The sequence below is a fragment of the Taeniopygia guttata genome, chromosome 12, assembly GCF_048771995.1.
Source record: "Taeniopygia guttata chromosome 12, bTaeGut7.mat, whole genome shotgun sequence".
Lineage (NCBI taxonomy): Eukaryota > Metazoa > Chordata > Aves > Passeriformes > Estrildidae > Taeniopygia > Taeniopygia guttata.
Window position 1 is genome coordinate 19764082 of NC_133037.1, and position 27954 is coordinate 19792035.

The 27954-nt window shown below is 43.3% G+C and overlaps 1 protein-coding gene and 2 long non-coding RNA genes across 14 annotated transcripts; 2 read left to right on the forward strand and 1 right to left on the reverse strand.

Annotated features, from left to right (window-relative positions):
• Positions 1-73: 73 nt before the first annotated feature.
• On the reverse strand, positions 74-23758 carry PTPDC1 (protein tyrosine phosphatase domain containing 1). 9 transcript variants are annotated; one of them, XM_030283580.4, is made up of 12 exons: positions 23500-23758; positions 21304-21374; positions 19508-19637; positions 9718-9810; positions 6954-7125; positions 6184-6264; positions 5843-5961; positions 4979-5116; positions 3121-4319; positions 2260-2445; positions 1455-1565; positions 74-644 (listed from the first exon to the last, which is right to left on the reverse strand). In XM_030283580.4, the coding sequence occupies exons 1-12, from the start codon at positions 23741-23743 to the stop codon at positions 528-530; spliced, it is 2661 nt and encodes an 886-aa protein (XP_030139440.4). In that variant the 5' UTR covers positions 23744-23758; the 3' UTR covers positions 74-527. The 9 variants fall into 9 exon arrangements, with proteins under 9 accessions (XP_030139440.4, XP_072790755.1, XP_072790756.1 ...); XM_072934654.1 differs by lacking the exon at positions 19508-19637 and having other exon boundaries at positions 23500-23551; XM_072934655.1 differs by lacking the exon at positions 19508-19637 and having other exon boundaries at positions 23495-23542.
• Positions 11369-18515, forward strand: LOC140684901 (uncharacterized). Its single transcript, XR_012057859.1, has 2 exons — positions 11369-11486; positions 17191-18515. It is a non-coding gene; the product is annotated as an uncharacterized lncRNA (long non-coding RNA).
• On the forward strand, positions 22839-27825 carry LOC115497031 (uncharacterized). 4 transcript variants are annotated; one of them, XR_012057858.1, is made up of 2 exons: positions 22839-22960; positions 24020-27825. It is a non-coding gene; the product is annotated as an uncharacterized lncRNA (long non-coding RNA). The 4 variants fall into 4 exon arrangements; XR_012057857.1 differs by lacking the exon at positions 22839-22960 and adding an exon at positions 23504-23558; XR_004369151.3 differs by lacking the exon at positions 22839-22960 and adding an exon at positions 23526-23599.
• Positions 27826-27954: the final 129 nt, after the last annotated feature.

Here is a 27954-nt window from a genome sequence, read left to right on the forward strand (position 1 = left end):
TCTGTTAAGATCTGTGTCAATCTCTCCATTATTACTGTTGGTCGTACTTTAAAATTTCTGAAAGGAAAAGCAGTTTCACAGGTTCAGTCAATATTTATTTTCTGCAAAGTGAAATCAAATATCATTAATGTAAACATATGCAATACATAAATATTAATCTATTAAACCTTTGGGGACCATGGCACTGAACTTATGGCAGTCATGTAACTTGACAATAATGTTTCTTGCCAGTAACAGAGAATTCCAAATCAATAAACACAGCTGAGAACAGCAGAACCCTTGACAACATAAAAGAACAGTACCTGAAACAAAATGCTACAGAGAATGGTCACAGGGAGCCATTCTTTAAAACCATGTAAACTGAACAAATGCCACTTGAACTCCCTCTAAAAAAATAAAATTATTTGTTAATAACTTCTATTACCTGAAGTTAGGTAGATCATGCCAGGTAGCACAAAATACAGTAGCTGGAAAATGCAAAATAATTTGGTAAACCCATCTAATGCTTCGGCAGAGCTGTGTAGAAATCAAGAAGGATTCTCTGTTCCCTCTTTAATCCTTTTCCTTTTTTCTTCCAGTGTTTGTTTAAATACAGTTTTCAAGGTATTGTAAACATATGGCCCATTCTCAGAATTGAAGCTTGTCTAATAAAAAAGAAACGTTTCAGTTCAGTAGTTAAAGAGATGCCATACAGTAAAATGCAAAGTAGATGCACAACTTCAAAAAAAAAACCAGCTTTGAGATTTATCAACAAAAAGATGTGTTTTTGATGGAATGCATAATGCTAAGTGGTTTCCATTTTGTGCTAATTAGACATTAAAATAAAACAGAAGAAAGAGAAATGTGATTGTTTTCACAGGCAGATTTACAAGAGATGAGGAAGCAGCACAGTGAACATTCTGTTCAAGCTCAGATTTCATTGACTGAATCTGAGAAGAAATCTGAGCTGAGCAATAGCTTCACTTTGTCACTGTTACTGAATAAGCCCAAAGCAGAAATTAGTTGCTGACATCCTGTAGTACAGGCCTGGAACAGAACTGGCTTGCAGTGTAATTTCAGAAAATTATTTAATCTGATGGAAAGAAGTCACATGGTATAGAATCTACCAAAGACTTTGGTAAGCTACTCTAGGTGATTAGTCAGTATCACCCTGTAAAATTATCTTTTCCCTAATTTGAATATGTCCATGAACTGGCAGTGGTCCAGAAAGAGAAAAATGAGACTCCAGGATTAAGGTTTTAGTGACAGAATTGAGTTTTGTTGAGAATATTTCCAACCCTCTATGTATGTGATTATTATAAAATGTAAACCCTGAAATAAATAAACTTCACACTGAAGCATGAAGGAATTACTGTAGCCTTTCTCACAGAGGCCTCCCTTTGTTCATTGATTCACCCTTCATGATTTAAACCAAGTAAATACAATATCTTGGATAGTTATTTGGGATTACTTGCCTTGGTGAAAGCTTTAATAGCACGAGCAAGTAAGGCCTCCTCCACATCAGCTGGCAGCACTTGCAGGTTCACTACACAATGTAAAATACAAAGGATGGTCTGACACTGCTCCTGGTGGGAAAAGGAACAGCAGCTCATCAGAAGAATTATTGCCACAAAAAGCAGTTTAGCACTCAGATTTTGTTAACTGCTGTTTAAACACCAGTGCCTTCCTGTGCTGAAACCTTCATGTGCAGGAGTTGGTGGGGAATTCCCACCAGCCCAAAGACCCTCTGCGTAATAATTTCAATCATGATAGGAGAACTCTTCTCCTGAGTGCCACAAACTACTCTGGGAATTCCAAGATCCCCTCCACAAACAGTAGCCTTCCTGTGAATTGGCATAGGAAAAGTGAGATTTGATCTTTTCAGCCCAAAATGCTGTGCATGTTCAGGACTTTTTTCCCCATCTTGTACCTCTCTCTGTTCTTCCAACTCTCCATCACCACTGGAAGCTGGCAGAGAAACAACTGAGCAGTGCTAGCAAGGAGGAAGAAAGGGAGGAGCAATCTTTGTGGCTGTTCCATCCTAACCCTTTGCCAGCTTAATTAAGGGGCTGAAGCATTTGTCACATAAGCAGCCTGCCCTAGGCAACTCTGTTTTGAGCGAGACACTTGGACTAGAAGATACCTAGAGGTACCCTGACAAGTCACACAATTTGATGTAGAATGAATTCTCATTCTGAGTTTGAAAGAGAATTAAGTGGCTTTTTTAAAGTGCAACCTTTGCCTAAAGTGAAAGAATGAATTGTCAGACCCAATATGTACCTTTCTCAGCAAGTAGAGCGCATCCTGGGATTCCGTGCAATTTTTTGCCAGCATGTCAATATCATCTTTGGATATAATAGGTTCTTTCAGCTGCTCTATCCATGACCACATCAAGCTGCAGAGGATAAAAGGATCTCTCTCGGTGCAGATTTTATCCCAAGCTCCATCTTGAGAATTCAGTTCTTTCTTAAAACAAAACAAAAACCCAAACAAACAAACAAAACAAGAGATGCATCATCTACTTACCTTTGCCAACATTTGCTTTGATTGTAGCAGTATTTGGCTCTTACATTTCAACAAGAAAAGACATATCAAAAAAATTTATATTTTTTTCCAGAGTATCAATATTAATCAGCAGTAATACAAGAAGGATGACAGGCGCAGTGCAGCTGAGAACCTCCCAGTACTCCACTGGAATACATAAACCAGTTTTGCATTACAACTTCAAAGCAAATGTTGCTAAGAGGATTTGGGTTTGACAATAAGCAATTAAGATTCTACTAAATTCTTTTTCTTTTACTCACAAATCCTCTGATTAGTTCTGAAAAAACAGGCAAACTAACTCAAACCTTTAAAACCTGTACTATTTCTGTGCCACCAGCAGCCACATTACAACCAGAAATAATGGCATCAATTTCCCCCAGTTAGAAAAGTGAACATAACCAGAACCTCCACCCTCCTGCTACAGACCAGAATGTGTACATGCATTTTGCTAGCCTGTGAAAGATCTGACCCTGGACCTCATATAAACTGCTATCCCAGTGTACCATTTCAGAGCTCCACGTGGCATTTTTGCCATTCCAGAAATTCACTGAGGTGAAATATGCAGAGCCCGTAGCATGGATTTAAGTTAAAAATTACCTGCCACATTTCTACCTTCTGCTTCAATTCATCCTCTCCCAGAAATTCATTTATATCTGCAAGTGCTTTGGCTGCCAAAATTCTTCGAGCTTCCAAACTTAATTCTGACTGCAGAACAATGTGTGGAATTGTCTCTGACAGCTCTCTGTCACTCTTGCTTTCATATCCAATGGAAAAGCTCACTTTGGAAGAGGAAGAGTCAGAATCCTCAGAGAGATAGACTCTCCTGCCATATATATTGGTTTTGTGGTCCTTCCTGTGAACAGTCTCGTTGGCAAAGCTGTGCCTTGGCATTCCAGGTTCCTTGGGATTGTGCATGCACGCAAGGCCGGAGGAAAAGGTCTTGCTGCGTTGTACTTCTTTGATAGAGCTCCTTCTGTCATAGGAGCCATCCCTTCTTCCATCCAAATGAAATCTCCTTTGACTCGAGAACACACACGTGTTACGCACTAATGCCTCTTTGTTTAATTCCAGCTGTGGCTTTGCCTCACCTATTACAGAACATTCCTCCCCACTGTTCTGCTTGGGTTTGTTGTTCACTAAGATCTGAGCAGGCACTGTCCAGGCAGTGTCATCCTGTTCCAAAAGATACTCAGTTCTCCTTAGGTCTGACTCACTGTAGCTCAAACGCCTTCTCAGATGAGTAAGAGGCTGAAGGCATTCGACATTCCTTCTTTTACAGAAATCATCCCTTTCGTGTCCCAGGGAGAAGTGTGAGTCCTGGCTGTCGAGAGCAGAGGAGTGGGTGTGGGATGAGTCTGATGTGTCGCTGTCATGCCTGGCCAGCTCCTGCTCGAGCTCCGTGGATGCCAGCTGGGACATGGTCTTCTCAATCTCAGCTGAGAGGTCTGGGATGTCCAGCAGCTCTGCCTCTACCACCTGTCTGTTCTCAGCCAGGTCCAGCAGCAGCTTACACACCAGGTGGATGAGTTTTGGCACGTGCTTGAGGTGCCTGCTCTCTAAGCCGTGGAGCAGGTGCCTCTGGCGGGTCAGGTACTGGGACAGGGTGACCGCGTGTGCCTTGGGCTCGCAGCACGCAAAGACATTGCGGAGGGGGACCAGGAACTGGGAGAACTCCCTGACACACAGCAGCTGCCCCCGGGTCTGGATGGAATTGGGCCTTTTGGCTCTGACAAACAGAATCGCTTGGTCAGCACTCATTCTGGTGGCAAAAACTAAGTAGCAAGCTATTAAAACACCTGGAAAATACAAAGACAGGATTAGTGAAGGAACTGTCAGACTCAAACAAATACTCAGTGGAAACACGGGATAGAAATTAATATAGGTGAAGACATATAGGTGATGCTGTTATGTAAATGTAATTGCCTGTGAAGAAGCACAAGACAGTGAAGCCCTGCTCACTGCACTGCAATGGGAGCTCCCCACAGCCTCTCCAGGAGTTCCACCATTCACAAACTTGGGAGCAATGGGGGCTTCTAAGCGAAGGACACAACCAAGAAGGACTTGAAAGAAACAAATGAAATTTTAGGCGCTCCACCAAATCTATACGATCCAACAGTGAGTGGCAGGTTTATGAACATGTTATAAATACTGGACAATGAAAGTGTACCAGGAGAAATTTTCCCCTCCAAAAGCAGCTCTCACATTTGATTGTAATGGAACAACTATACAGATTAAAAACTTCTCTATCTTACAGGTTTTTGGTTTTAATATACTAAAACTGATTTTCTCTAGCTGTTGAGGATATTTGGACGCAGTCATTTAGCACTTGTAACCATTTTATAGAGGTCCATCTTGCAATGACACAGAATTCTAGCCCAGTTATTACTGTTTTATAACCAGAGATGGTTGGAGTCTCTAGAGGAACCCTGGTGCTGCTCCTGCACGAGACATATACCTGTCCTCCCAAGTCCTGCGTGGCAGTGAACAGCCACCCTTCCCTCCTGCAGGGCGAAAGACATCACCTTTACCATGTCAAGGATAGTTGTGAGAGATGCCACTCCATAATCCTTCCATCCAAAATTATAAAAATAAACTGAAATAAAAAGAGAGAGAGTGATTTTCTGCCACACCGATTGTGCAAGGTGTAGTACTGTTTGCAGAGGAGAGATTACTAATAAGAAATTATAGTACTAGAATTGCATAATGGAGCTTAAAATCTGACTATATCTTGTTTGCAAGAGATTATTTTCGCATTTCAGTGTATGCTTGCTATTGAAACTTGATAGATACACGAAGCTAGCAAAGATTTGTCAAACTCAAGTTCAGCTAAAATGTAAAAGATGTAACAAAACAGTGATTCATGCAAAATTACTCAGCTATATACAGAAAGGGCAATTTTTTCTTTTCAGAAATAAAAGCACTTCTTCAGTCAGCAGCTGCTTTTTACAAAGAGGCACTTTCTCTCTTCTCACTATAATATGAAAATACAAAAATACTGTCAGGAGCAGTGTCCTCATAATAAAGTAACTTTTTATAGTCTCGGTAAGAAGACATGAGTGTACCAGAATTTGTGAATACAGAAGAAAAAAGGAACTGTTGTCCTTTCTTTAGAAACACCTGAACACAAACCCTCCATCTCTCTCTGTATAATATACACTCTTCAATAATGTGTTATTTGCTCTTCATTGTATTTGCCAGGTTTCACATTTTGTGCAATGTTTCCTACATAGCTGTGTTTAACTCACAGGAATTCAAGTAAAAATATCTTGAAATGCCAAAGTCAATAATTAATGAGGAACAACAGCAGGAGGGAACTTACTGCCAGCCTCCATAAAGGCTTCAGGAAGGTAGGTGAAGCCACTCTCCTGCTCCAGGGGGTTCCCACAGCTCGCATGCTCCCCAGGACGCTGAAGGTTAATTATGGTTTTTATGCCACATCTTAAGGAAGGAATACATGAGTCAAAGTATTATAGGCAGCCAAAATCTCATTGTCCCTTATTTTCTGAAACACATATTTATTCTTAGTGGAGAATAAATGTTTACCTGTAGAGCGTTAAAATGAAAGGATCTTTATCAACAATCCAAATCTACGTTGAAAGAAAAAATGGATCAGGAATTACACCAGTAATACTTACAATAAATAGTGACGATATTTTTTACCTTTCAAACTGCTCAATAATGTTGTACTTTTCAATTACTTCTGTTGAGGGTCGAGCCATAGCCAGGATGTTATCTGTTATCCTGAGAAATTAGAAAAGTAAATAATAATGTTATCATTAATAATTTTTTGGTTATGAGTCTTCCAAAGTAAGAATACTGTTATATTCAAGAAAGAGAGAAATACCTTGGTGATTAGTTAGAAATTACTTTTAAAAATTCTACTATGCCATAGTGCTAGTGATAAATCCTATTAAACTGATACAGATTGAACATTATCAAAAGACTAGAACTGCTTAAATGCCAGGACATAAGTAAAAATTCCTTTGAATAGAAATCTGGACCCAGATCCCTGTTTTTCCCTTTAAGGTTTTTAAATGCTGCTTAAGCATCTGCTGTTAGAAAAAAAAAAAAATAGTAAGAATGTCAAGAGACATTTCATGTGATTTTCCCTGCACGTGAACATCCTTCTGAACACACGCCCACATTATTTCATCTGCATGAAGTGCTTTTACTTTTCAATTTCTTTAATTCATTTACATCCTAAACCTTAGTAGCCCAGAACAGCTTTTTAATAATTCATGACAGACGGGTATTTATTCTTTTGGATCTGAACCAAACCCACTGTATGTCAACAGGAACCTTTTCTTTCCTGGGCTGTGTACAACAGCCACTACATCAAGTTCTAATTCCAGATGAAATTCTCATTATGTTTTACACTTAGCAGCTGATTTTTAACAAGCCCAGCTATTTTGCCGCATTGAGCTGCTCACCAGGAGGAGTAGAGCCCCTTGAGGGCCTGCTCGTGCTCGGCCCAGCGCGCGGGGTTCTCGTACTTGCAGGCGCGGCCACCGCAGGCCATGGAGCACTGCATGTGCCCGGGGATGACGTGGCGCAGCCGCTCCCCCACCTTCGTGTACTTGGCCGTGGGGCGCCTCGAGCTCCCTGCGACACAGGCAGAGCCACGTTAGCCAGGAGCTCACTGAAAAATGCCACTTCAGCCTTATGACGCAGTCACAAACACCATAAATACATGCAATATGGATTTCAGGCTCATTGTTCAAGGAAGGCTTCTGAGGGGAAAAAATTGCTTGCATTACTGCCAGGTATTTTCTTCTGATGAAGTTAGAGGTTAGTGACATCCTTTGCAGCCGAAAAAAAGTCACAGTCCTCTCCAACCTGAAATCCAATACAGTTAACCATGTCCTCAGAGCATGAATGAATGTGTGCTTCTGTTTTACCTGTTGTTTATGACTGAGCTGTTAGAGCAAAAAACATGCATTAACACCTGAATCAGGAATCAGTGAACAAAACAGAATATACAAAATACAAGAAGAAAATTAAACCCCACTATTTTATCCACACAAAAAAAAAAAAGTACAGAACAAAACAAAAGTTAACAAAAGTATAGTAATACTAAGAAAATACCCAGAACTGCCATAGTCTCAATGAAAAGTACTTTACTTTCTTTTTCAGGAAAAGTTGCATCTAGCTCCTCGGGGCTGAGCGACGACAGAGCCACCATGACCCGGTGCGTGGACGAGGAGAGCAGCTCCACCACGGAGCTGCGGCGCCGCTGGCTGAGGCGAAGAAGGGGATCGGAGGAGGAATGCCTCCGCCCCTGGAATAAATGGCTAAAGATGCTGACGGCCGAGCGCCTGCGGGGGGAAGGCTGCATGGCTGCGCGGCCCCAGCTCCGCCCGGCACCGCTGCCCGGGGCGCTCTGAGCGCAGGGGAAGTTGCTCAGCGCTGAAGTTGCGGAGCGGAGCATCCCCGAGCGCGCTCGGCAGCTGGTGCCCGGGGCTGAGCTGTCGCCGTGGTAACGGAGGATGCAGGCGCTGCTGCCAGCCAGCCCCGGGCTGCTCCTTTCCACAGCGATTTCGTCTGCTCGGGACAAACTGTTCCACCGCTTGATGAAAATAGTTGCATGTCAAGTAGGTAATTTTCAAACCCGCTGGGAACAACTAAAATGTTTGTCATAAACAATGGGAGTATTTAGTTCCTGCTCAATAACAGGCATTCAGAACTGCTAAGACACAAAAATACTCCATTGAACAGAACAATCAAAATGTAGCTGGAGGCTCTGCCTCCTGAGAGATCTGTAAGGAAGCACATTATACTCCCCCATCTCTTGGTTCTTCATTCCACAGCCACCTCTCCTCCTCCACTTTGCTGCTCCAAAATGCATCATTAGCTGTGTAATGACTGGGATTAGTGTATTCCTGCTGAAATGCTTCAGTATATGACGAATTGTAGACTGTTTGCCTTCTAACAAAACACAATTTGTTATCCAAAACAAAAGGCTGGGGTTTTTTTCCAGGGCACAGTTTTTTTATGAAGCAAAGCTGTAACCCTTCAGCCTGACAGAAAGCAGATCAGTAAGAGGAGAAGGTGTGTCAGCTGAGTGCTTCAGGCTTCTGAAGGTAGGTATGAGGTGGCAAATTGCCTCCCACTTTGCTTCCAGTGTGCTGAACAGGAGAATGAGGTGGCCGGAAAGATTGCAGCACTTGAAAAAGTGACTGTGTACAGAATGGATTATAGTGATGTAAAAAGCCTCTGTCATCCCAATGTCTGTGCATCAGACTGCACTGAAAGGGGAAGCCTGGGAAAATCAAGAAAATACACTTTAACTTTGTCAATGAACAAATTAATCCCATTGCATTTTCCTAAAAGACATTTGTGTTTCTTCTTGTACCACAAAACAAGTAACTTTTACAGAACAATTTGCACAAGAGGAAGTTCCCTTCTGGGACAAATTCACCAGGCAAAAATCTGCTTCTTCCAGGAACTGGGGGCTGAACTTTGGCTGCTGCTCCCCAGCTCTTAGAGAGATGTGGCAATGTTTGCTGTGGGTACCAGGCCTGAAATATCAGCAGTGATATCATGTGAGGAAAGGAAAATGTTCAAAACCTTGCCTCTTCATTCATTCGTGGAGCTGATATCAACAGGTGAGGAAACATGTAAATATTGTTATTTTGGGGGTTGGACCAGAAAGGAGAAGAAAAAGGCTATTTCAAGTACTACCTGCATCCAAGAAATGTGAAAAATGTTTTCTAGTAAACGACATTCCTTTCTTGTATTTAATCATTTTTCTCTCTTCCCAGAAACTTTTTAGTATGTATCAAATGATAGTGGAGACAGAAGTGAGGAAAATAAAAGGCTACACATCATTATTTTCCTACTGAATCTAGCAGATTTACAAACAAACAGTCACCAAAATGGTAAGAAAGAATTGTATCCTGTACAAGTATAAATAATTAGAAAGGGGAGTTTTGTTGAAGACGGGTTTGCATTTTCAGAGAGCTAGGCAGTTTCTTAAGACTAAGATTAAGAGATCTGACAAAATGAAAGTTACAGAAAAGATCAACATATTATCACCATGATATGTTGATAAAATAATGCAGTTTGGTTTTACTAGAGACATTTTACATTTATAAACATGGATAATATTTCTGGATTTTTTTAAATTTTGTGATTTTTTTTCCAGAATTGTTCTAAGCATTTATTATGAACAGCACATCAGAGACGAATTCTTACCTGAACTCATGTTTGCCAGATACACACTGCTCTCTATCAGCGAGGAGTATGGTTGCTCATTTTGCAGCAAAACTCCTGCAGCCATTGCAGTACCTGTTGAAACAATAAAATAATCACTGAAAACCTACAAGAGAAGCTCAAAAAAAGGCAGAATAAAGCCATGTGCTCCTGGTTATGGAGTCATTGACGATTTGGGCAGTCAGGCATGGGCTGGTACTTGATAGACAGTCTGCACTCCACGGCCCTCTGCTCTCTTCCCTGTACTCTTGGGCTTTGGAATCACATCTGTCACAATTCTCCTCTAACAAGAAAACTGAACCTACTACTCTCTCCAGGCAGAAACAGATTTTTTTCTCTACTGTTATTTCTAATAGAAGGTAGGTCCTGTTCTGAAGGCCTTCTATCTGACAGAAAGATAAAGCAAGCTGTAAATATGAACACAGTAATCAGTCTGTGATGTTTAAATAAACACTTTGCATGGCTCTTGAGTGGAAATTCTTACTCAGTATAAGATCACCTTTCTGTTTCTCTTATCTCTATAGAAAAATAGCTGCAAGCATAACAAAAAAGAGCAATTTTTATACCAAACTAATCACATCTATGCTGAATCATTAACTACAGAAATTTTGCTAAATAGACAAACCTTGGGTTCCCAAGACTGCAAAAGCAGTATTATGATTCAGCAGCATAAATAGGGTTTTAAAAGACAGATTTGCTAAAAAATATATATATAAAAATAGGAGTCCTGTGGGGATTAGGTGATAAAACAGGCCTGTGTGGTGCTAACTGCTTGCTGTTCATTGTCCAGCTTTTATCTCTAATTTTGCAAAATTATTTTTGTAGTAAACTTTTAAATAAAATTTATTCATCCAGATATTACATTATCTATGACATACTTGAATAAATTATACTTTCAGCAATGCTAATGGACTTTATTGCACAAAGTCACCCAGTGCAGCTCTGTTCTTTTCAAGATCCTTAATGATGGGAAGAGATCACAGATCCACATTAAGAACCCTTTCACAGAGCTGCACCAGTCCTCTCAAAGGGATGAGAATTACATTTGTCAGCAAAAGACAAAAAGCATTCTGAAACATCAGAGATGCTCAGAAATGCATCTCTAATTTAAGTATGTTAAGAAGAATATTAATCAAGAATGCTCTTTAATAAAGATTAAGTACTCAACTACTTGACCATCTGACTCTATATTCTGAAAAGTCAATCCTTTAATAAAGTACCTTCATATAACTGCATTCTATTTGGAGAAGCTCCAGAACCTCTATTTTTTTTTTTTTTAATGGATTTTGAAATCAAAAAGTGATGGCTTCAGTTATCGGAGGAAACTTTGAACCTAAAGAAAGAACTTCATTTTATCTCCAGAATTTCTTTTTTAGAGTTAAGAATGCTGAATTAACAAAAATTATTGGTTTCTATTTCTCAGAAAGTTCTCTTCAGAATTCCTAAGTTTGTCCAGATAATATTTGAAAAAGATATCTCATCATACTGACAGCAGAATCACCACCACTATGACTATTTAGTTCTCCTATTTCCTTGTACTCAAGTGATTAAAAAAAAAAAAAAAAAGAGATTAAATATCAGGGATATTTCTATCTAGTTTTTTGGTTTTTGTTTTTTTTTTTTTTAATACCCAGGAATCAGATAAGAACTCAAGAACTCTTAACTGGAAAGGGATGAGATGGAGCTTAATGCAGAGGAAAATATACCTAGAGTATGACAAAATACTAGCAAGATTCTTCTAAGCGGCAGAGGTGAGCTCTGTTTTTCTTTGATGTCTAACCGATTTTATTTCATTAATACACCAAATCCATAATTCCTGTGCTGCCCAACTGACCTGAATATTTTGCCTGTGCCTTTCAGTTTGCAAAACTTGACTGACAGCTCAGTGCAATCAATGGGAGCAATTCCCTTATATTTACTTCTGAAAAAAAAGTTAGGAATTTTGTGACAAATGACTTTGCTGACTTACACTGCACTTCCTCAGACAGGTGTAAGGTGGTAATTTGGGACAGGTCACAGAATAATAATGAGGCTGGAAGAGACCTCGAAGATCAAGTCCAACCTATGCCCTAACACCACAACTAGACTACAGCAACAAGTGCCAAGTCCAGTCTTTTTTTAAACATATCCAGAGATGGTGATTCCACCACCTCACTAGGAAGACAATTCCAGTATTTTATTATTCTTTCAGTGAAAAACTTTTTCCTAATATCCAACCTAAACCTTCCCTGACGTAGCTTGAGACTGTGTCTTCTTGTTCTGCCAGTTGCTGCCCGGTGGAAGAGACCGACCCCACCTGTCTGCAGCCTCCCTTCAGGAGCTGTAGAGAGCAATAAGGTCACCTCTGAGCCTCCTCTTCTCCAGGCTAAACAACCCCAAGTCCCTCAAACATTCCTCACAGGGCTTGTGTTCCCAGCCCCTCACCAGCCTCGTTGCCTCCTCTGGACGTGCTCAAGCATCTCAATGTCCTTCCTGAACTGAGGGCCCAGAACTGGACACAGCACTCAAGGTGCGGTCTCACCAGCGCCGAGTACAGGGGAAGAATGACCTCCCTGCTCCTGCTGGTCACACAATTCCTAATGCAGGCCAGGAGCCATTGGCCTTCTTGGCCACCGAGGCACACTGCTGGCTCATATCCAACCGGCTGTCGACCAGCACCCCCAGGTCCCTTTCTGCCTGGACACTGTCCAGCCACACTGTCCCCAACCTGTAATGCTGTAGGGGATTTTTGTGTCCAAAATGCAGAACTCAGCACTTAGACTTATTAAACTTCATGCTGTTGGACTCTGCCCATCCGTCCAATCGATCCAAATCTCTCTGCAGAGTCCCCCTTCCTTCCAACAGATCAACACAAGCTCCCAGCTTAGTGTGGTCTGCAAATTTACTAATGAAGGATTCAATGCCCTCATCCATGTCATCAATAAAAATATTCAATAGAACTGGTCCCAGCACAGAGCCCTGAGGGACACCACTGGTGCCTGTCCCCAGCTGGATGCAGCACTGTTCACCACCACTCTCTCACCGGCCATGCAGCCAGTTCCTAACCCAGCCAAGGGTGCTCCCAATCCAAGCCATGGCCTGCCAGCTTTTCCAGGAGTGTGCTGTGAGCAACAGCATCAAAGGCCTTGCTGAAATCTAAATAGACAACATCCACAGCCTTTCCTGCATCTACCAGACGAGTCACCTGGTCATAGAAGGAGACCAGGTTGGTCAGACATGACCTACCCTTTGTAAACCCATGCTGACTGGATCTGATACCCTGGCCATCTTGTAAGTGCTGTGTGATAGCACTAAGTATGAACTGTTCCATTATCTTATCTGGTACTGAGGTCAGGCTAACTGGCCTGTAATTACCAGAATCCTCCTTCCTGCCTTTTTTGTGAACGGGTGTCACATTGGCCAGTTTCCAATCATCTGGAACCTCACCAGTGAGCCACGACTCCTGATAAATGATGGAGAGCAGCTTCACAAGCACATCTGCCAGCTCCCTCATCACCCTAGGGTGGATCCCATCTGGTCTCATTGATTTATAAATATCCAAGTGTCCCAGTAGTTCTCTGTCTCCTCTTGGATAACAAGAGGACCATGCTGCTCCCTGGCACCACCTATCAACCCCTGAGGACAGTTGTCTTGAGGACAAGCTGCCTTACCACTAAAGACTGAGGCAAAGAAGGCATTAGGTATTTCCGCCTTTTCCTCATCTTTAGTTTCTAGGTTGCCTGCCTCATCCAATAAAGAACCGGGGTTGGTTATACCCTTCCTTTTACCATAAATATATTTGTAAAAACTTTTTTTTTTTTTAACAGAAGTTGCCAAGTTAAGTTCAAACTGAGCTTTGGCCTCCCTAATGCTTTTCCTACATGCCCTAGCAGCTCCCTTAAATACTTCCTGAGAAATCAGTCCCTCCTTAAAGAGATGATACATTTTTTTTTTATTTCTAAGTTCCTTCAAAACCTCATTTCTCATCCAGACTGGACGTTTGCCTCTTCGACTCATCTTTCGGCACACAGGAACAGTCTGTTCTTGTGCCCTCAAGATCTCTGCTTTGAAGCACACCCATCTCTCCTGGACTCCTTTGTTTTCAAGGGCTCTTTCCCAAGGAACTCTCTGAATAAGTCTCCTAAATAGGCCAAAGTCTGCCCTCCAGAAGTCCAGTGTAGAGATCTTATTGATATTCCTCCTTATTTCACCAGTTATCGAGAATTCTATAATTTCATGATCACTGTGCCCAAAGCGGCCTCCAACCTCCACATCACCCACCAGTCCATCTCCATTTGTGAACAACAAGTCTAACATAGTCCCTCCCCTGGTGGGCTTGCCCACCAGTTGTGACAAAAAATTATCCTCCACAGACTCTAAAAACTTTCTAGGTCAGTGCTGGTGTTCCCACAGAGGGGCATTACATTTCTGCACCAATAAAAAGGGTGCTAGAAGTAAAAATAGTGCTTAGGTTAAAGCAGTAGCTCTCTCCTGCTTTGCCTCTGTACCAGATATTCTTGATTTTTAAAGACATTCTTCAGCATTTTGCTCTTATCATGAAAGCTTAGTAGCTGCGGAAGGCATGGCCTGGAGCGCTATTCCAGGTCACGGTGCCATGAGCTGCCTGAGGAGTTCCGTACCTTGGGGCAATCCCCTTAATCAGCTCTGCTGCTCCATCTCTGCCGTGCATCTCTATTGCCATGACAGCAGAGAGACCGCCCCTTAATCCCTGCTCCCTGAGCGAATGAGGAACGGTATCTCCTGTGGTGGAGTCACGTCTCTGTCCGGTCCCTGAGCTTCCACCTCTGTTCCAGCACAGGCAGTGGTGCCATCCAGCGAGCAGGAACACCCCAGCTCCTGACACCAAACACTGGGAAATATGCCTGTGCTGTCAGCTGGCAGAAGTCCAGAGTAGGACCACACTGCCCAAGGAATCTCTTGGAATCCTCATGCCAAACACTCTGGGTATTTCAAGAGCTCCCCTCCAGCTGTGGGTTTGATATGTGCTTTGATGTTTGTATACAGTTTTGAGTTGCCTTTTCTTTCCCCCCACTTTTGAGCTGAACAATTTCTACCAGAAGGGATTTCTGTCTCCTGTTGCACTGGATTCACATGTTGCATTTGGAAACATGACAGCTGCCACAGCCCACTCGCTGCTGCACACATGCAGGGGTGCATTTCCTGCAGGGGATGCAGTGTGGACACTTCGTGCCACCCCGGATGAGGTTGCTCTGGGCATCCACCTTCTCAGCAGTGAAGCCTGTTGCCCAGGGCCATTTCCTCTGGAATAAGGGCCATGCTCTTCGTAAAGTCACAGGGGAGCAGCAGGGTGGCACACAGGCAGCAGGACAGCTGGGACATCGGGGGTCCCACGGAGCAGTTCCATGCTCCTTCCAAAGGCCACCTTCCGCAGGCAGCATCCCTCACTGGCTCTCGGGAGCCAGCTGCAGGACAGACCCAGCAAACCAGCATTGTGGTTTGCAAATGAACAACTCTGCCTTGTCACAAAAAAACATTCCTTTCTGGTATTTCAAGATCTGGAAACCAGTGGTGTCCAGTGGCTGGGCTGAATTTTTGCTCCAGACTGAAACGAGAGAAGCAATGTCCATTATTGCAGCAGCCTGAAAACAATAATATGTCAAAAAGTGAGGAGACAAGAAGATCTGGTCTCACTCTATCTTGGCAATGAGAATGGTTATTTAATAAATGCAATTGCTACCTTTTACTTCAGAATATGTTTTCAAACAGAGAGAAGCGCTTGCATTCCCAGGTGGAAGGATTCCAGTTAGGACAATGTAGCTGCCAGCATGGACAGTAATCCCATTTTAAGGCTCCCCACTGTGTCCCTGTGCACCTATCCACAAATAGTGAGGGCCCAGATCTTTAATTCCTGTGACTTTGGTAAACAAGGATGCCAAAGCAGACCACACACTTAAAAAGATTACCCGTATGTGTTAACATGCAAAAAATGTAGTATGTTTTCCATTTAAAATATCAATACATGGGAAAAATTAATTTAAACCTCCAACAGGTTCATACAATAGAGGCAATGCTGATGCTTAGGCCTGTCACATGAAATTCTGAGGTTATTTTTACTGTTTTATTGTCTTCTAAAGTGAATTTGTTCTCTCCCTGTTGCAGTCATGTGTAACTAACCACCTAGCAGCCAAATTTTTAAAGGAACATAGTGAGCTCACTGCAGGTAGGGGTGAGCATAGCTTAGTACCTAAGCACTTGGCTGACACCTTTAAAATTTCCTGTGGCCTAATTCTGGAAGTACTTGAGAAGCTTTGCTTTTGTGAGCAGACCCACAGAAGTCAACAGAATGTCTAAATATAAGATCACATGGGATAAAGTTTCACTGCCAAAATGCAAAATCCTGTAAACAGCACTAATGGAGATGTTTCAGGCAGATGACTAAAGATAACTTAGATGATTAACACTAAGTAAAAATAGGATAGTGTAGTGAGGACTGGGTATATTTAATACAGTGGTTAAGAGCTACTAAATTATAACCTTGTCTCTCAGTTCAGGCTTTGAATCTGATGCTTTAAGATTGACAGATCATGAGAGTTTCTAGCAAAAAATCTTCTAAATTGGCTGAGACAGGTTAGTCACTGGTACAGGAAGCACTGGTAAATGAAATTTCGTTTTAAATTACCATAGACTATCTAATTTTAACATTGCCAGGAATAACAAAGCATTTCTAAAGGTTTGTAAAGAAATTATGATAACTGAGGGTTTTGCTAAACTTGATTATTATGATTAATGAAACAAGATGCAAAGGTTGTTGTTCTAATGCCTGTACCAGTGAAAAAGCTCACTGGGAACAGATATTTCATGAATGCTTAATCTACAGTTTAACCATGGTCTGGAAGGCAGTTTTAGCACTGAGCACACATCTTTCAGTAGGCACACACCCCAATTCCCAAGGTGCTTTAAAAAGCTCAATTATTTGAAATTTGAAATGTTTACTACCTGTAAGCAAACACCAAAACACTAGAAAAGCAAATAAACACACGGACAAAGGACAGAGAAAAGACTAGGTAAAAATATAAACAAATTTTCATATGGTTCAGTTATACAGTATTTACACAGCAGGATGATACTACAGCTGCTGTGAAATTCCAGGGGTTTCACACTGGAACCACAACCAGAACAGGATTTGTTATTTCTACCTGTCTTTTACCCTCTTTGGGAAAAAAAGATTCCCCATTTGTCTTTGTGCAAGATTCATGTCATATAATCATCATGTACAAATGAGACAATACAATTCATTAAAAGATTATGTAGGTGCTGGTTTGGTGATTCAGTCTTTGCTGTTCATAGATTTTTTGACATAAACAGCAAGAAACTGCAAGTTAAACTGATGGACAAATCTCTCAACTGACTTGAGCCATGTTATTTAAATCACTTCTTTCTGTGGCAGTGCTAACCTAATAGTTAACAGATGATATTTTAAACTACCTTGAACAGGCTGGCAGGCAGTAATTACTAGAGAGACTCATCAAGGCAATGGCATAAAGTGAATATATTAACTGTTCTACAAACAAAAATGCTGGCTCTGAGACCCTTGATCATGAGCATCATGTTTACCAAGAGACTCTCAGACTCATCACAGTGACTACACGCAGAAGAATGAAATACTGTAAGTAATTGTCAGCATTCTAACAGTACTCAAGTGCAAGTTCAAAAATTATCTCTGCAAGTTAGAGGATTTTACATCTAATACAGTCAAAACGATAGCAAATTTACATGAGCTTTAATAGTTTTAGTAATTTCAGTGTAACACCTTACCTGTTACCCTGCAAAATGAATGAGTGAGTGCTGATCCCTTCATTGCTGCAGTATGAACCACAAGAAACATGATGTAGGGCAGTCACGTTTTACAGAGAAGCTGAATGAATTCCCCTGGTGTTTCCTGTTGCTAATAGGATCGGGGATGGTAATCTGGGAGGAGCCAGCAACGATCTTTTCTTAACCTGAACTGTGCGGGGAGTGCCTCGGGGACTATGCAGATAATCATCCCTAAACTGCTTTCTTCGTCTGCTTGGCCTTTAAAGAGATTGAGGCAAACAGGCCACACCAGCCTGATGTTCTAATAACTGACTCTCCCAGCTCTGCTCTTCCTGTTCAACTCATTTCCTATTAGCAACAAGTAAACAGGTATTTATTTGTGTATGTCTACATGCACCAGACAAACACAGAGCCACAGAGAGAATTTTGTGAATTGAGATTAATTACACTGATAGACTGATTTTGAAATGCCATGACAAGAGAATTACACGGAAATGTTCCATTGTTATCTGCATAAACCATTTCTTCTTACCCAGCAAAAGCACAGAATGTCACGGAAGTATTTTTAGCAAGTATAAATTAACTGCATTAATGTCTCAAAAATGTAATAAAAATTCATATAAATATAATCAAATGTAATCAACTAAAAATGTAATCAACTAAAAACATAATCAAGTAAAACCTAAAGATTTTGTTGATTTAATACTTGATAAATGAAAAATGCAAATAAAATATGATACAAAATCTTATTCTAGCTTTAAAATAGATCTTATCTCAAAATCAGTTTCAAGCACTAAGTAGTAGCTGATGAAAAATAAGGGCTTTCATCTATTCCAATCACTTCCCTGCATGTCTTGTTAAAAAAACCCTTCCATTAATGAAGGTAGGGATTAATTTAAAATACCTCCCAATTACTTAGAAACAAAGTATCCTTAACATTAAAATCCAACCCAACCTGTTCTGTGATTTTAAGTCCGTGGGGAAAAAAAAAAAAAAAAAAGAAATGAAGATGGGACTTGAAAAGATATGTACACCATTTGGGAAAAGCCACTAAGGTACCTTGGCTGAACAGATTGTGGAGTCTAAAATCCTCTTTTGCACGCTGTTATGAACAAAAAGGCCTTCCTGGTTCCCATGGCAATATGGGGACACTGCTGGCTTGAGCTAAGTACTGATACTGAAATGTGAATTAGCTAATTGCTCCTGGGGATCACCTACACACCCCACCCACACTGCCACTCTAGGACTGGGATGCAAAATAGAGGGACCAGTGGAATCATGGGAGGGGTTTTGGGGATGAAAACACCCCTAAATGGAAGGCTGGGCACAGAGGAGGGGGCTGGATGGGTGCGCTGGCTGGGGAAAAGGGAACCACATCCCTGGTCTGTGTCTGACCTGTCACCAGAGCTGCCAGAGGACTGGACTGGGCTGTGGGAAGCAGGAACAAGGGAGCAGCTCTTCCCGGTGTTACCAGGAGGGAAGGAGGGGGGACAGCTGCTGCTGGACTTCAGCAACAGGCTCTGCACATCCCCCCACCCTTCAGCTACCAGTGTGCCAGGAGGAAAGGAGAGAGGACGGGGACTTCAGCTACAGACTGCACACCTCTGTACCCTCCAGCTACCAGTGTGCCACGGAGACTCCAGGGACAGACTCTGCAGCCTTCTCCCCCTTCGGCTACCGGGAAAAAGCTACAACAGCGGGGGTGAGCTCCGTGTCGAGCCCCCTGCCCAGCTGATCTTTTTAATAAAGAGCTGAACATTAATAAAGGCATAAACCCTGTTCATTTCACACACCTTTCTTTAGTGTGTTGGTAGAAGTTTCAACCACAAAAGGACCAAGCAGCCACAGGTTCCCTAGCCTGCAGCTGTGACTGGGGGGTTCAGAACCTCCAAAACTGAACCCATGTGGGTTCCCAGAGTGTCAGGAGCTGGTGTCCAGTGCCACTGCTGCAGCAGCCCTGCCCAGGGCCAGGGCCCAGGCACACTGACACACTCACTCGTGTCCAGTGCCACTGCTGCAGCAGCCCTGCCCAGGGCCAGGGCCCAGGCACACTCAGGTGTTGGTGAGAGCAGAGCCCCAGCAGAACAGTGAAGACTTCCTGGGAATGACAGACCTTCAGCAGGAATCTGTATTGGAAATGTGGGGTAGAAAGAATCAGAGGTCAGCTAGAATGAAATATAAATTGTACAGTGAAATAAATCCGCTCTTTGCATTTGAGCTGTGGTTTGAGGGTAGCCCTTGGTTACCTCTTTGGGTCAATTCACACAACAGGAACAGCCCCACAGCAGCACTCCGTTTCACATTGTTCACTCACTACAGAAGTGGCTCTAGAAATCTGGATCTATGAATTAGGAGTAAAGGGATACATGTATTTTCCAAATGTCAGTACACTAAAATGTGTTAACAAATGGAGCATCTGGCAAAACATTTTGTAGGAGGAGCTGGAGGAAGCTGGCATCATTTTAGTTGACTAAAGAACAAAGAGCAGCTTCAGATAACTAATAAATATTAATTAAATTCTTAATATAGGCATACTCTTTGGGGGAACTTCTGAATGTTCATATATGAGAAGCTGGCAGTTACATACCTAAGTTTAATTTCCATGTGGGTAATATAACATTTTTTACCTATTTGATTCCAGAGGGGGGTTAATCCTTGAAGGGTTTGGATTCCTGGTGCAACAGCCTCTGCTTTGCTATGTCCACTTGTAGATGTCAGAGATTTGCTGGCTATCCCTTTATCTGTTCCTACATTTGTACTCCTCACTGTTAATGACACTTTGTTCAGCTGGGGAACGAATATTTTCTAGTGCTCTGCAGAGTTAGCCAAACGTGTTTGTTCAAACAGGACGTGCCACTGTATTTGGGTCAAGACAAGGCTTTGGGCTAACTGAGGGTGACTTTTTGGGAGAATTAACCTACAGGCTAAAATAATTTGCTATTTCCAAGGAAAGAATACACAGAGTAGGTGGTATGCTAATGACTAAACTAGCAATATTCATGTCTCTAGGCTTGGCATTTTCCTGTTTCAATAAAATGAAGAATCCCAAGTCATCTAGAAAATTCTGCTGAACTATGATTGCCATTTAAAGATACCAAGAAGTGTTTTAAGTAAGTAGAACAGGATCACTGGGCTTCTGGCAGCTTTTCTTGCACTGCAGGAGCTGCCTCATGGCTACTTCACAGCAGACATAGCAAATCCACCTGTCCTGTGACCTTAGGTACAGGTTTATCAGATTATGCAGGCAGGAAAGTGTCTAAACTGCCTCATTAGAATGTCTGACCACTGCCTACACTGCACTGTTTTCAGTGGTACATAGACAGAATCAAAACATCACATTATCCTAAAACCTAAAGCTGACTAAAACCTAAGATTCATTTTTGTTTAAGACAAACTGTGTGTTTGGATTCCTAGCTGGCTTTGGGCATTTCCAGCTTCTCCTTTTGCTTTTTGCTCTTCTCAGCATTTGGATCATAAACATCAATTAACGTTTTATTTTCAGCCTGCATTGAAACTCTGCAGGGGAGGCTTTAGCTTTGTGTAACTTTACCACGATATACATGTTATTGAAGAATTTCTGTAAGTTCTGCTTTTAGATATTTTACATATATATTTATATATATACACATATAATTTTTTTTTGTTCATTAAGCATAATGCTATACCATCACAAATCAATCACAAGAGCAAACTCAAAGCCTTTGGCAGACCTCAGCTTTACCAGCAGTGTTACAGTTGTGGGAGAAATGTACATATTTAGCTGCTTAATGAGATCTCATAGCAGCAGCCCACCTGTGATCCCTGTCCTCTTTCATCAACTCCACTTCTGACAGTCTCTCTTTTTCTGTTGATTCCACTGTTACCTAAAATTGCCAGTAAACGTCAAAATGTAGTGAAATGTTAGGTAAAGGCAGCAAAGTAATATGAAAATTCCAATTCAAAAGACAGTTCCAAAACTGAAGAGTTGTATCATGTGTTATTTAAAGGTCATTCAATGGACTTAAAATGCAAAAGGTGACTACACATCTAGGAAAATAGTGCAGAACCACTTAAACTAGATCTAGCTAGAAAAAGGAAAGCTCTGATTTATGAGACAACTATCTTCTCCATGTCAGATTTCCCAGTTTCTAGGCAACTCCTCTCACCTATAATTTTACTGCTATTACACAAAATGAAATAGTCATAATGGTATAACTGCATCTATGATGAAGTGAAATATTTACTTAAACATGTGGAATAAAAGCTTTTCAGGTTGGTTTGTGTGTCCAGACAAGCAAGTACATCATGAGAGAGGACTACATTGCTAATTGTCAGATACTCTCGCAGCAGCTGGCCCTGCAGACTGTCTCCCTCTCTCACTTCATCTTGCCTTAGACATGCAGGTACTCTCTATGTCTCACATAAACTACTGATGGGAACAGGAGATGGAAAAATCACAGAATCCCAGGATGATTTGGCTTGAAGGGATCTTAAAGCCCATCCAGTCCCACCCCTGCCATGGCCAGGGACACTTTCCATGGTCCCAGGGTGCTCCAAGCCCTGTCCAACCTGGCCTTGGACACTTCCAAGGATCCAGAGCAGCCACCACCTGAATCACAACCTGAAAATGCTTTCAAGCAATACAAAAGTGCAAACACATTTATATTGTACAAATTATTTTGGGATTAATTCCTCCACAGATGTGAAGCTCGGTGTTGCTCAGTGGTGTGAAGGACTCCCAAAAATACGTCTCAGAAAAGCAAAAGCAAGGGATCTGTGCAAAGAGAAAACACTGAACTTTAGATTATTAAAATATCAGGTAACTGTTAATCTTTTTATTATTCCTCTGAAGAGTGTAGTGACAGTCTGTAGCAAAAAGCAGTAATAGCTACATCTAAAAGCTACTATTGTGTGGATTGACCTATCCATTGAGATCCCTCAAACGGGACTGACTGAGCTGCATTTTTCAGGGTGACTGAAAAATGATTAGAAATGGGGAAAAAACTACAAAACATGAAGACACTGATGAGAAGGGGAAAATCAGTTTTCATTGCACTACCTCGCTGTCATTCATGAACCTCTCTCTCCCTGACAGCTGTGGGCCTTTATGAAAGTAAAACTACACAGATCATTTATTACTCTGAAAGCATTTTGAGGTGGATTCAGGGGGATTCAGGGGGTGGCAGCCCCATCCCTGGAAGTATTCAAGGCCAGGCTGAACGGAGCTTGGAGCACCCTGGGACAGTGGAAGGTGTCCCTGGCCACGGCAGGGGGTGAGACGCGATGAACTTTAAGGTCTCTTTAAGCGCAGACCAGCTTGGGCTGCTGTGATTCGGTTCTGTGACTATTCAGCAGCGGGTGGCAGAGGGGCTGTACCACCGGGGCATATGCCCCGGGGGACCACAGGTCGTTCTCGGCCCCAGCCGGTGCCGGGCACGGCCCGGAGGCGACAGAAGGAGCCCGGAGAGCCGTACGGGACCGCGGCGGGGTCTCAGTCTTTAACAGAGGGGCCAGGCCGAGCAGCGAGAGCGGGGCTGCCCCACAGCCCGGGAGTGCCCGGCGGGGCTGGGAGCTGTGAGGAGGGCACGGGGCGCCGTGAGGGGCGCGGGGCGTTGTGAGGGACGCGGGGCGCCGTGAGGAGGGCGCGGGGCGCTGTGAGGGGGGCGCGGGGCGTTGTGAGAGGGGCGCGGGGCGCTGTGAGGAGGGCGCGGGGCGCTGTGAGGAGGGCGCGGGGCGCCGTGAGGAGGGCGCGGGGCGTTGTGAGAGGGGCGCGGGGCGTTGTGAGAGGGGCGCGGGGCGCCGTGAGGGGCGCGGGGCGTTGTGAGGGGCGCGGGGCGCCGTGAGGAGGGAGGGGCGCCGTGAGGAGGGCGCGGGGCGCTGTGAGGGGGGCGCGGGGCGCCGTGAGGGGGGCGCGGGGCGCCGTGAGGGGGGCGCGGGGCGCCGTGAGGGGGGCGCGGGGCGCTGTGAGGGGGGCGGGCAGGGCGGGGCGGGGACACGGACCCACCTCACCTGCAGGGCCGCTGGAGCCGCTCCGCCGGCACCGCCCCGTGCCGCTGCGCATGCGCGGGGTGGGACCAGGAACGGTGGAGTCGGGATCGGGATCAGCGGGGTCGGGATTGGGATCAACGGGGTTGGGATTGGGAAATAGCGGGCTCGGAAATAGCGAGGTCAGGATCAGCGGGGTCGGGATTGGGAAACAGCGGGGTCGAGGAGCAGCGGGATTGGGAAAGGCGGGATGCGGGGGAACGCGCATGCGGGATCGGGAAAGGCAGGAGCGGGGCAGCCGGGAGGGGTGCGGGGGAGCAGTGGGAGCGGATTCGGGGAAGGCGGGAGCGAGCGAGATCGGGAAAAGAGAGCGGCAGGTGAGGGTCTGGGGCAAGTGTGCGTGTTTGCGTGTGTCTGTGTGAATATTTATATTAAACTGTGCCGTTTTACTGACACGGTTTAATGTTCAATCGTTGGCCGTTGGGTTTTAATGGTAAAAGGTCGGGAATTTAATGGAAAATGTCCAAATGACCGTGTTTTCCAGGTGCCTACAGGTGGAGGTGCGGTCGCACTGACATCCCGAAGGTTTCAGCTTCAAACCCCTGCACCATCCACATCTCAGCAAGGATTTTATCAAGGAGATGCCACACAGACACAGGTCTGGGCTTTGAGAGACTTAGCTGAAGATTTTTGATAGGCATGAAAGGCAATTTAGGTCTTGGATACAAAGCAGAATAGGTTCGTAATGGTTTATTTTAATACTGGAGTTGAATATACAGTCGCTGATTAAAGGAGGAGCGAGAGCCATAAACCTCTGCACACGTCAGTGAGCTGGGGTGGAACATCTGTCCAAGGGTCAGCAGAGTGTTCTTGGAGTGCTTGCCTGCTAACAGACTTAGGAAGTTTAAATTGTGGTTTTCAAGGTACTCACAGACTTCTAGCAGTGTTCTTTGTCTATCTCATTAGCCACATTAGTACACTAACGCCTAGAATTAGCGTCCTTAGTATATCAATTACTTAAACACTAGCAGGGTTTACATACTTTAGACTTCTTTTAAAGATAAAAACAGGTTTGGGAACTTTGTGGAAATGCCGAAAAGAATTCTGTCACTCCTTTCTGCTAAGCTGAAGGAGTTGTCAGCATAGGAGACACATGGCTTTCTTCTTAAAATGTGTCAATCCCATCAGTACTGAAGTGTCTTAAATATGTCTTGATTTTTGTCAGCATAACATATTCCTACAATAATATCGATTTATAAACTAAAAAACTAAAAATGGTTGTGTGATTCCTCCTTCTGTCTTCCTCCAAAAGATTTGAACAGGGTTTCCCTGTGTCTGCCTATGAGAAAACGTTATTAAAATTTACAAGTTTCATTTTCTAAATAAACTGCAGGGAGCACATTAAGTGTTTGTCCCACAGAGAGAGATTTGTGCCTTTGCCATCAATTATCATTCTCATGTGTTTAAGGTTTGACTGGCTTGAACTTGGAAGGCTGAGCATGGCTATGATCACACCATGTGATCTGTTCCCGAACTTTGTGTTTATCATTACATAATTACATGAATAAACAATCTTTTGCATGCTTCACAAAGAATTTGTAAAATTCATAGAAGAAAGCAAAGCTCTCTTTGTTTTGTTGTAAAGATGCAACCACAAAGGCATGAAAATAAATGCTGTCTTTGCTCTTTCTTGTCTGAAATAAGGAAAAATTTGAGGTTTTCACCACAGTCTGTCCTTGGTTGGGCTCATGGTGCAGCTGCACAAACACTTGTGCCTGTGCAGTGCTGCAGAGAGGGCAAGGCTGCTTCTGTCACAAGCTGAGCAGGGACAACCTCTCAGGACCATGGCACAGAGAAATCCATGCTTCTGGAATGCTCAGAAAAGTTGTATTTTGAATTATAGGGGGGTTTTACTTCAGAGAATGAACCAGCAGAAAACTCAGTGAAGCTGAGCATGGGGGGCAGTCTCCCAGGTACAGCCAGGAAAAAGAGCTTTCCTTAGAGAGAAAAACTCCAGGGGTGAAAAGGGGAAAGGGACAATTCTTGCTTTCCCAGAAGTGTGAGTTGGGGTTGGGTGATGATCCTGGGGGCACAATGACTCTCTAATGCTGCAGGGCTGAGTTGGAGCCTGACACCGAAGGAACAGATCCAGGGAAACTGAGCCTGCCACCCCAGGTCTGCCCAGACCTTTCCTGGCTGGAGTTGATTTCACATCAGCCTGTGCCACCATGTGGCAAAGGATCACGGTGCACAGCTCCTCTCCCAGCCCCGAAACACTTCTTGTAATGCTTTGCCTTTTTTCTGTGTTCCTGGGATTGCTGGGGGCCGAGGGGCAGGGTGGGTTTCATCTGCGAGGTTCCTGAGCTTCATCTCGGCAGCTCCTGTGTCCCTTGGAAATCCCATGGATTCAGAGTGGTGGTGGTCTGCGCTGTGATGTTATTCCAGCACTAAGTGTGCTTTGGAGCCCGCTTTTCTGAGCATTTCCTGATTCCAGCCAAGCAGGTAACTGAAGTATATGGGGATAATCCATAAAGTGGGGTATGAAATCTTTAACCTTTTGCCTTCCTTTTTTCATCAGAATTGCTCAGGGTCCTTTCTTCCCTTGCTCAAGCACCAGGATTGGCAGCCTTCCAGTGCTTTAAGGGAGAGAGGTACTTTTTATCTGGGCAGATAGTGACAGGACAGGAGATAATGGCTTTAAACTGACTTAGGCCAGATATAAAGAAGAAATTCTTCCCTGTGAGGGTGGGGAGGCTCTGGCACACGGTGCCCAGAAGCAGCTGTGGCTGTCCCTGGATCCTTGGAAGCGTCCAAGGCCAAGTTGAGAGGGCTTGGACCCAGCTGGGATAGTGGAAGGTGTCCCTGCCCATGGCAGGGGTAGAAGTGGGTGGGCTTTAAATGTCCCTTCCAACCAAAATCATTCTGTGATTCCATAATTCTGTGATTTGAACACTTTATTCCACTTTTTGTTTCTTGCCATCCCATTCACTCCCAGGGGATAGCAGTGTTCCTTTCTAGCATAAACACAGCCTTTACAGAGATGATTCAGGTTTTCTTCGGGAGCCTTTCATTTGCAATGTTTATGCAGACACATCGTGCATTGTACAATGTCTCTCTTGTTTGCCATGAGCATCAGCGTGGTGGGAAGGCAACAAAAGACTCCGAGGGATATCCAGCAGATGTAAGGAAACAATGCTAGCAGCAGGAGAAAGTAGCTAGAGAGGCTGCTCCTGGGGCTGGACATGTCCTCAATGGGATGTGACAATCCTGTGGATTTGGTTCCCATTTCTCCTAAAAATATGCAAACGTGTCTCTGCCAAGTTACCAGTCTTCTCCTGATTCTGTGGAATTGTCTTGTTCTCACTACATTTTTTTTTCCTTGGCCTTTTTTATGGGCCTTTGTATTGAGTTTCCTTTTACTCACCTTTTTGGTCTTTATATGATTCACAGTTGTTAACTTCAAGACCTCAAAGCTCTGCTTTGGCCTTTACAGCTGTGACAGTTCACTAAGTGAGAAGTTGTTCAAAGAGAGTTAGTTATCACAAAAGGATAGATGTTTCCATAGTTTACCTTCCCCACACTTGTGATTAAAGCAATTTTTATAATTATGAACTAATAATCACCCCATGTTTTACAACATCACAGGTAAAGTAATGGGGAAAGATCTGAGTGTTTTCAGCTTCAAGTGACTGTACTTCAAAATAACGATGAAGAAATGTGATGAAGAAATTTGGAAGTCTGCAGCCTTGACTAGAGTGAATTCTTTCTCAAACGAGGGAATTGGGGAATTTTGTGACCCTTCTCTCCCTCCTGTGCATGGTGTGTCCTCCTTGCAGAAGGATGTTAACACACCAACATGGCAGGAGAGGAAGGTGTAGCTGACTGCATTTATTTCAGAAACCTGCTTTTATCATTCACCCGGGTGCAATTGTTTGGTTTCCTAAAATGAATACTTAAATATTTTTCACTTACAAAGCCTACAATGGCTGACTGTATATATTGCAGAAGGGGAGTGTTCCGATTTTAAAACAGATTTGTTTTGGCTATGGGTTTGTCTACTATCCATGGAAATGTGTGCCCACAAAAACAGATGTGGAAGCTGTCTGTCCAGAGGGTGAACTCAGGAGCCTGGTCAGTCATGCTGGAGCAACGTGGACACTTGGTTCCTTGGGGACACGAGCAGCACAATCTGAAGGACTTGCTTAGTTACAACCAACTGTTCTGGAAGTGACTTCTGAGAGTGATTTTGTTTTTAAAAAGAAATACACTGCTTTAAAATTGTAATTGCACTTGAGGAAACTGCATTTGATTCAGAGATATTATAGAAGCAATAAAGAGATTTAAAAGAAATCAGCAGTTTTCTGGCAATTATTTGCTCAGCTCAGATATTAATATTGGTTTGTTTGCCAGAACATGATCAAAAACATTTGGCAGGCAAGACTTGGTCAGGAAAGTGAGCCAGTAAAATTGAGCTGTCAT